This window comes from Babylonia areolata, chromosome 18 (genome assembly GCF_041734735.1).
Source record: "Babylonia areolata isolate BAREFJ2019XMU chromosome 18, ASM4173473v1, whole genome shotgun sequence".
Lineage (NCBI taxonomy): Eukaryota > Metazoa > Mollusca > Gastropoda > Neogastropoda > Buccinidae > Babylonia > Babylonia areolata.
Window position 1 is genome coordinate 1,435,717 of NC_134893.1, and position 10,000 is coordinate 1,445,716.

The 10,000-nt window shown below is 48.0% G+C and overlaps 1 protein-coding gene across 1 annotated transcript in view; it reads right to left on the minus strand.

Moving 5' to 3' along the window:
- Window positions 1-10,000, minus strand: part of LOC143293124 (ADAM 17-like protease) — an 80,791-nt gene that overhangs the window by 10,922 nt on the left and 59,869 nt on the right. The window contains exons 20-22 of the mRNA XM_076604035.1: window positions 9,168-9,246; window positions 7,255-7,343; window positions 261-314 (exon numbers count right to left, since the gene is read on the minus strand). Coding sequence (XP_076460150.1) covers window positions 261-314; window positions 7,255-7,343; window positions 9,168-9,246 — 222 coding nt within the window. The remainder of the gene's footprint in view (window positions 1-260; window positions 315-7,254; window positions 7,344-9,167; window positions 9,247-10,000) is intronic.

Genomic DNA, 10,000 nt, shown 5'->3' on the forward strand with positions numbered 1-10,000 from the left:
GGCATGTGCTTGAAAACAACTTCAAATTCTGCAACTGAAATCACAAGCCAAAAAACAACAAAAGCAAGATCCATATCTGCATAATAATTTTTTTCTTTTTTTTTTTCTTTGTTGCAAATGATTATATTCATTTAATTTGTAAATGCAAACATCTAAACCAAGACTGTTAGTGAAATTTTGAAATATAAAACAAAAGGATTAAAATAAATGAATTTTTTTGCAATCTAACATCCAAATTTAAAACAAGAACATATATTCACCTCACGCAAGTCAACAAATGCTTCTTTCTTCAAACTTCGGCGTAGTTTGCGATCCTGAAAGCAGAAAAAGAACAATGACTTTTTTTCTGTGTGTCAGTGTCTATTCCATTTTTGATTTTTTTTGTGTGATTGTTATATTTTTGCTCTGCCTGTTGTTGTGACATTTCTAGAACAGTGTCAACAGCAAGGACAGTCCTCATTTCTAGAACAGTATCAACAGCAAGTAGAGTCCTCATTTCTAGAACAGTATCAACAGCAAGGACAGTCCTCATTTCTAGAACAGTATCAACAGCAAGCAGAGTCCTCATTTCTAGAACAGTATCAACAGCAAGCAGAGTCCTCATTTCTAGAACAGTATCAACAGCAAGGACAGTCCTCATTTCTAGAACAGTATCAACAGCAAGGACAGTCCTCATTTCTAGAACAGTATCAACAGCAAGTAGAGTCCTCATTTCTAGAACAGTATCAACAGCAAGGACAGTCCTCATTTCTAGAACAGTATCAACAGCAAGGACAGTCCTCATTTCTAGAACAGTATCAACAGCAAGGACAGTCCTCATTTCTAGAACAGTATCAACAGCAAGGACAGTCCTCATTTCTAGAACAGTATCAACAGCAAGGAGAGTCCTCATTTCTAGAACAGTATCAACAGCAAGGACAATCCTCATTTCTAGAACAGTATCAACAGCAAGGAGAGTCCTCATTTCTAGAACAGTATCAACAGCAAGGACAGTCCTCATTTCTAGAACAGTATCAACAGCAAGGACAATCCTCATTTCTAGAACAGTATCAACAGCAAGGACAGTCCTCATTTCTAGAACAGTATCAACAGCCAACAGAGTCCCCATTTCTACAACAATATCAACAGCAAGCAGAGTTCTCATTTCTAGAACAGCATCTGTGCTCAAAATTTCCTCTTTTCTATTGCTCTCTTTTTTTCTGGTGTTTTCTCTTCGTCTTCGTCTCTTTGTTTGGCCTTGCTGCCCTGTTCATCCCTTTGTTTGGCCTTGCTGCCCTGTTCACCTTCATCCCTTTGTTTGGCCTTGCTGCCCTGTTCATCCCTTTGTTTGGCCTTGCTGCCCTGTTCATCTCTTTGTTTGGCCTTGCTGCCCTGTTCTCCTTCATGCCTTTGTTTGGCCTTGCTGCCCTGTTCATCTCTTTGTTTGGCCTTGCTGCCCTGTTCATCCCTTTGTTTGGCCTTGCTGCCCTGTTCTCCTTCATCCCTTTGTTTGGCCTTGCTGCCCTGTTCATCCCTTTGTTTGGCCTTGGTGCCCTGTTCACCTTCATCCCTTTGTTTGGCCTTGCTGCCCTGTTCATCCCTTTGTTTGGCCTTGCTGCCCTGTTCTCCTTCATGCCTTTGTTTGGCCTTGCTGCCTTGTTCTCCTTCATGCCTTTGTTTGGCCTTGCTGCCCTGTTCTCCTTCATGCCTTTGTTTGGCCTTGCTGCCTTGTTCTCCTTCATGCCTTTGTTTGGCCTTGCTGCCCTGTTCTCCTTCATCCCTTTGTTTGGCCTTGCTGCCCTGTTCATCTCTTTGTTTGGCCTTGCTGCCCTGTTCATCCCTTTGTTTGGCCTTGCTGCCCTGTTCTCCTTCATCCCTTTGTTTGGCCTTGCTGCCCTGTTCATCCCTTTGTTTGGCCTTGCTGCCCTGTTCACCTTCATCCCTTTGTTTGGCCTTGCTGCCCTGTTCATCCCTTTGTTTGGCCTTGCTGCCCTGTTCATCTCTTTGTTTGGCCTTGCTGCCCTGTTCTCCTTCATGCCTTTGTTTGGCCTTGCTGCCTTGTTCTCCTTCATGCCTTTGTTTGGCCTTGCTGCCCTGTTCTCCTTCATCCCTTTGTTTGGCCTTGCTGCCCTGTTCATCTCTTTGTTTGGCCTTGCTGCCCTGTTCATCCCTTTGTTTGGCCTTGCTGCCCTGTTCTCCTTCATCCCTTTGTTTGGCCTTGCTGCCCTGTTCATCCCTTTGTTTGGCCTTGCTGCCCTGTTCATCCCTTTGTTTGGCCTTGCTGCCTTGTTCTCCTTCATCCCTTTGTTTGGCCTTGCTGCCCTGTTCTCCTTCATCCCTTTGTTTGGCCTTGCTGCCCTGTTCATCCCTTTGTTTGGCCTTGCTGCCCTGTTCTCCTTTATGCCTTTGTTTGGCCTTGCTGCCTTGTTCTCCTTCATCCCTTTGTTTGGCCTTGCTGCCTTGTTCTCCTTCATGCCTTTGTTTGGCCTTGCTGCCCTGTTCTCCTTCATCCCTTTGTTTGGCCTTGCTGCCCTGTTCATCCCTTTGCTTGGCCTTGCTGCCCTGTTCACCTTCATCTTTTTAACTGAAAGCCGAAAATGTTTGGTCTTTTGAAGTTTTTCTGGACTTGATACCTGGGCATTCTTTCTGTGTTGTGTTCCTTTTTGTGCCAAGGGAGGTGTGATGCCAAGGGAGGTGTGATGCCAAGGGAGGTGTGGTGCCAAGGGAGGTGTGGTGCCAAGGGAGGTGTGATGCCAAGGGAGGTGTGGTGCCAAGGGAGGTGTGGTGCCAAGGGAGGTGTGATGCCAAGGGAGGTGTGGTGCCAAGGGAGGTGTGGTGCCACGGGAGGTGTGATGCCAAGGGAGGTGTGATGCCAGGTGTGATGCCAAGGGAGGTGTGGTGCCAAGGGAGGTGTGATGCCAAGGGAGGTGTGGTGCCAAGGGAGGTGTGGTGCCATGGGAGGTGTGATGCCAAGGGAGGTGTGGTGCCATGGGAGGTGTGATGCCAAGGGAGGTGTGGTGCCATGGGGGGTGTGATGCCAAGGGAGGTGTGATGCCAAGGGAGGTGTGGTGCCAAGGGAGGTGTGGTGTCAAGGGAGGTGTGATGCCAAGGGAGGTGTGATGCCAAGGGAGGTGTGGTGCCAAGGGAGGTGTGGTGTCAAGGGAGGTGTGGCCAAGGGAGGTGTGGTGCCAAGGGAGGTGTGATGCCAAGGGAGGTGTGGTGTCAAGGGAGGTGTGGTGCCAAGGGAGGTGTGGTGCCAAGGGAGGTGTGGTCAAGGGAGGTGTGATGCCAAGGGAGGTGTGGTGCCAAGAGAGGTGTGGTGCCAAGGGAGGTGTGGTGCCAAGGGAGGTGTGATGCCAAGGGAGGTGTGGTGCCAAGGGAGGTGTGATGCCAAGGGAGGTGTGGTGCCAAGGGAGGTGTGATGCCAAGTGTGGTGCCAAGGGAGGTGAGGTGTCGTGCCAAGGGAGGTGTGATGCCAAGGGATGTGTGATGCCAAGTGTGGTGCCAAGGGAAGTGTGGTGCCAAGGGAGGTGTGGTGCAGGGAGGTGTGATGCCAAGGGAGGTGTGGTGCAGGGAGGTGTGGTGCCAAGGGAGGTGTGGTGCCAAGTGTGGTGCCAAGGGAGGTGTGATGCCAAGGGAGGTGTGATGCCAAGGGAGGTGTGGTGCCATGGGAGGTGTGGTGCCATGGGAGGTGTGATGCCAAGGGAGGTGTGGTGCCAAGGGAGGTGTGGTGCCAAGTGTGGTGCCAAGGGAGGTGTGGTGCCAAGGGAGGTGTGGTGGCAAGTGTGGTGCCAAGGGAGGTGTGATGCCAAGGGAGGTGTGATGCCAAGGGAGGTGTGGTGCCAAGGGAGGTGTGGTGCCAAGTGTGGTGCCAAGGGAGGTGTGGTGCCAAGGGAGGTGTGGTGCCAAGGGAGGTGTGGTGCCAAGTGTGATGCCAAGGGAGGTGTGGTGCCAAGGGAGGTGTGGTGCCATGGGAGGTGTGGTGCCAAGGGAGGTGTGGTGCCAAGGGAGGTGGTGCCATGGGAGGTGTGGTGCCAAGGGAGGTGTGGTGCCAAGGGAGGTGTGGTGCCATGGGAGGTGTGGTGCCAAGTGTGGTGCCAAGGGAGGTGTGGTGCCAAGGGAGGTGTGGTGCCAGGTGTGTGGCCAAGGGAGGTGTGGTCAAGGGAGGTGTGTGGCCAAGGGAGGTGTGGTCAAGGGAGGTGTGGTGCCAAGGGAGGTGTGGTGCCAAGGGAGGTGTGGTGCCAAGGGAGGTGTGGTCAAGGGAGGTGTGGTGCCAAGGGAGGTGTGATGCCAAGGGAGGTGTGGTGCCAAGGGAGGTGTGGTGCCAAGGGAGGTGTGGTGCCAAGGGAGGTGTGGTGAAGGGAGGTGTGGTCAAGGGAGGTGTGGTGCCAAGGGAGGTGTGGTGCCAGGTGTGGTGCCAAGGGAGGTGTGGTGCCAAGGGAGGTGTGGTGCCAAGGGAGGTGAGGTGTGGTGCCAAGGGAGGTGTGGTGCCAAGGGAGGTGTGATGCCAAGGGAGGTGTGGTGCCAAGGGAGGTGTGATGCCAAGGGAGGTGTGGTGTCAGGTGTGGTGCCAAGGGAGGTGTGGTCAAGGGAGGTGTGGTCAAGGGAGGTGTGATGCCAAGGGAGGTGTGGTGCCAAGGGAGGTGTGGTCAAGGGAGGTGTGATGCCAAGGGAGGTGTGATGCCAAGGGAGGTGTGGTGCAGGGAGGTGTGGTGCCAAGGGAGGTGTGGTGCCAAGGGAGGTGTGGTCAAGGGAGGTGTGATGCCAAGGGAGGTGTGATGCCAAGGGTGATGCCAAGGGAGGTGTGGTGCCAAGGGAGGTGTGATGCCAAGTGTGATGCCAAGGGAGGTGTGGTGCCAAGGGAGGTGTGGTCAAGGGAGGTGTGGTGCCAAGGGAGGTGTGGTGCCAAGGGAGGTGTGATGCCAAGGGATGTGTGGTGCCAAGGGAGGTGTGATGCCAAGGGAGGTGTGGTGCCAAGGGAGGTGTGATGCCAAGGGAGGTGTGGTGCCAAGGGAGGTGTGATGCCAAGGGAGGTGTGGTGCCAAGGGAGGTGTGGTCAAGGGAGGTGTGGTCAAGGGAGGTGTGGTGCCAAGGGAGGTGTGGTGCCAGGTGTGGTGCCAAGGGAGGTGTGGTACCAAAGGGAGGTGTGGTGCCAAGGGAGGTGAGGTGTGGTGCCAAGGGAGGTGTGGTGCCAAGGGAGGTGTGATGCCAAGGGAGGTGTGGTGCCAAGGGAGGTGTGATGCCAAGGGAGGTGTGGTGCCAGGTGTGGTGCCAAGGGAGGTGTGGTCAAGGGAGGTGTGGTCAAGGGAGGTGTGATGCCAAGGGAGGTGTGGTGCCAAGGGAGGTGTGGTCAAGGGAGGTGTGATGCCAAGGGAGGTGTGATGCCAAGGGAGGTGTGGTGCAGGGAGGTGTGGTGCCAAGGGAGGTGTGGTGCCAAGGGAGGTGTGGTCAAGGGAGGTGTGATGCCAAGGGAGGTGTGATGCCAAGGGTGATGCCAAGGGAGGTGTGGTGCCAAGGGAGGTGTGATGCCAAGTGTGATGCCAAGGGAGGTGTGGTGCCAAGGGAGGTGTGGTCAAGGGAGGTGTGGTGCCAAGGGAGGTGTGGTGCCAAGGGAGGTGTGATGCCAAGGGAGGTGTGGTGCCAAGGGAGGTGTGATGCCAAGGGAGGTGTGGTGCCAAGGGAGGTGTGGTGCCAAGGGAGGTGTGGTGCCAGGTGTGGTGCCAAGGGAGGTGTGGTCAAGGGAGGTGTGGTCAAGGGAGGTGTGATGCCAAGGGAGGTGTGGTGCCAAGGGAGGTGTGGTGCCAAGGGAGGTGTGATGCCAAGGGAGGTGTGATGCCAAGGGAGGTGTGGTGCAGGGAGGTGTGATGCCAAGTGTGATGCCAAGGGAGGTGTGGTGCCAAGGGAGGTGTGGTCAAGGGAGGTGTGATGCCAAGGGAGGTGTGGCCAAGGGAGGTGTGATGCCAGCCGGGTTGTGTGTGCCTCTTGTTGCACATGACTTTGTTGATTATGTATGATCATGTTCATGCTTTAGTTCATTTTTGTTAATTATGTATAATTTTGTTCATGCTTAAGTTTTTTTTAAAAACCATCTGTCAAAAACTTGACAGAATAGTCAACATCAGTGGCATGTTGTAGGTTCATGTATATGAACATGATGCGACTTGTGCTGTATTGCAATACAATACATTATAACACAGTACAATACAGTATAACACAGTGCAATATGATACAACACACTTTAACACAGTACAACTCACAACACAGTACAACACACTACAAAAACAGTACAACTCACAACAACACAGTACATTACAACAGTACAACATACTACAAAACAGTACACTACAACAAATTACAATACAACTCACTACAACACAGCACAATACGACACACTACAACACAGTACAACACAGTACACAACAACACAGTACAACACAGTACACAACAACACAGTACAATACAACTCACTAATACATAGTACAATACAACACAGTACAATACAACTCAATACAACACAGTACAATAAAACTCACTAATACAACTCACTAATACACAGTACAATACAATACAGTACAATACAACTCACTACAACACAGTACAACACAGCACAGTACAACACTACACAGTACAGTACAACACAACACAGCACAACACTACACAGTACAGTACAACACACCACAGGACAACACTACACAGTACAGTACAACACAACACAGCACAACACTACACAGTACAACACAGCACAGCACAACACTACACAGTACAGTACAACACAGCACAGCACAACACTACACAGTACAGTACAACACAGCACAGCACAACACTACACAGTACAGTACAACACAGCACAGCACAACACTACACAGTACAGTACAACACAGCACAGCACAACACTACACAGTACAGTACAACACAGCACAGCACAACACTACACAGTACAGTACAACACCCCACAGCACAACACTACACAGTACAGTACAACACAGCACAACACTACACAGTACAGTACAACACAACACAGCACAACACTACACAGTACAGTACAACACTACACAGTACAGTACAACACAGCACAGCACAACACTACACAGTACAGTACAACACAGCACAGCACAACACTACACAGTACAGTACAACACAGCACAGCACAACACTACACAGTACAGTACAACACAGCACAGTACAGCACAACACTACACAGTACAGCACAGCACAACACTACACAGTACAGTACAACACAGCACAGTACAGCACAGTACACACTGTGACACTGACCTTGTAAGAGATGCAGCAGCTGAGAGGAATCCACAGGATCAGGCTGAACACCATGATGCAGCCCACCAGGTTGTTCCGGAAAAACTCCACTGCACACACACACACACACACAGTCACACACAGACACACAGAGTCACACACAACCACACACACACAGAGTCACACACACACACACACACACACATGTCCTGGATATATCTATGTAGAAATGTGTGTGTAGAAATGTGCAAGTGTGTGTGTGTGTGTGTGTGTGTGTGTGTGTGTGTGTGTGTGTGCTATCTATGCTACTTAACTGATAGTGTTTGAGTGTTTCTAAGTTTTTAATCTGTGTTATTATACAGATTTATATACTGGCATCTGTTCACATTTTATATTTTTCAAAACTGCTGAAAACTGAGGCTGACCACACTTACAAAATAATAAAGATTTTATGTTCCTTGTTCAATAACATTTACAGCAGTTACCCTGCCACTCTAAGAGCATTTAACTACATGTATGTGGTTCTGTAACATATACAGCAGTTACCCTGCCACTCTAAGAGCATTTAACTACATGTATGTGGTTCTGTAACATATACAGCATTTACCCTGCTGCTCTAAGTGCATTTAACTACATGTATGTGGTTCTGTAACATATACAGCATTTACCCTGCTGCTCTAAGTGCATTTAACTACATGTATGTTGTTCTGTAACATTTACAGCATTTACCCTGCTGCTCTAAGTGCATTTAACTACATGTATGTGGTTCTGTAACATATACAGCATATACCCTGCTGCTCTAAGTGCATTTAACTACATGTATGTGGTTCTGTAACATTTACAGCATATACCCTGCTGCTCTAAGAGCATTTAACTACATGTATGTGGTTCTGTAACATATACAGCATATACCCTGCTGCTCTAAGTGCATTTAACTACATGTATGTGGTTCTGTAACATATACAGCATATACCCTGCTGCTCTAAGTGCATTTAACTACATGTATGTGGTTCTGTAACATATACAGCATATACCCTGCTGCTCTAAGTGCATTTAACTACATGTATGTGGTTCTGTAACATATACAGCATTTACCCTGCTGCTCTAAGTGCATTTAACTACATGTATGTGGTTCTGTAACATATACAGCATTTACCCTGCTGCTCTAAGTGCATTTAACTACATGTATGTGGTTCTGTAACATATACAGCATTTACCCTGCTGCTCTAAGTGCATTTAACGACATGTGTGACATGAAAAAGGTACAGAAATTAAAGAAAAAAAAAAAAAAAAAAAGACAAAAGTTACACATACAAAGTCAATAAAAATAACATCGTACAACAGTGCAACTTCACTCAACACACACACACCTCTCTCCCCTTCCTACCCCCCTCAGACCCATCCAAATACACACACACACACACACACACACACACACACAGAGTATTATATTTAATACTGTTATTTATATTTACATTGTTGTAGGTTGATACTTGCTGATATGCATATACATATTCTCCTTCCCATGACAACTCATTCAATACACATCACAACCTCTTTAGACTTTTTCTTATAATATACTTTTTCTCTGGTACATAACATGAACTTTAAAAAAAGAAAAAATTTTTTTTACACTAATATTCACATGCATTCCCTTTCCTGTATACACTACTTTACTCCTTTCCGTCTAAAAACACTTATAGTGAATAGACGTTAAACTGAAGAAAACACACACACACACACACACACACACACACATCAATACAAGCACACACATCTCCCCACAAAGATGGTCTGGGTGGAAAATGATCGATAGTTTAAAACATCGTTTGAACAAATATGTTTCAAGATAAGTTATAAAAGCTAAACCAGCAGCAAAGTGATATGTTGTGGAAAAGATTCCAAGAACCCTGGACACACGGTGTGATACTCACGGATGCCATCGATGCTGAGTTTATCCAGGATGTCAAAGAGCCGCTGGATGGCCGAGTTCTCTGATTTCACACACACGCCCTTCAGAAAATAAATGTGAACAGACTGAAGTCAATGCACAGATCACAAGCTGTTCAGTGAGTTCTGATGAATAGTCTGACATACACTACAATACTACATAAACTAAATGAACCAATAAACTACATGAAAATGAACCAATAAACTACATGAAAATGAACCAATAAACTACATAAAAATGAACCAATAAACTACATAAAAATGGACCGTGAAATGAACCGATAAACTACATGAAAATGATAAATCAATTTTAATGAAAATGAACCAGCTAAATGAAAATAAAACATTGAACTAATGTTTTACACATCTGTTGTCTGTAGTGTTTTAACATACGGAGCCGTGTGCTGGGGGGGAAACCTGACCAAACATGACAAAGACAGGTTGGAAAAAGTCATTAGGAAAGCGGGTGGGGTGGTGGGTATAAGACAAGACACCTTTAGCGACATGCACAATAGAAAACTGACTGACAGACTAATAACAATTTTGACCGACGAAAGACACCCACTACATGATGACATTAACAGCAGAAGGTCAGACATAAGTGGTAAGTTCAGAGCTCCACACGTAAGAACATCTCGCTACATTAATTCATTCATTCCTACAGCCATTCGCGCACACAATCAAAACATCCAATACACTAACTCATGAGTGAACCCTCCCACCCCCCAAGCCCCCTCGCCACAGCAACACCTGAACTTCACCAGCAGACGAGTGCATGGGAGCAGACATTATGCGTGCGAGTACGGGCAAGCGTTTC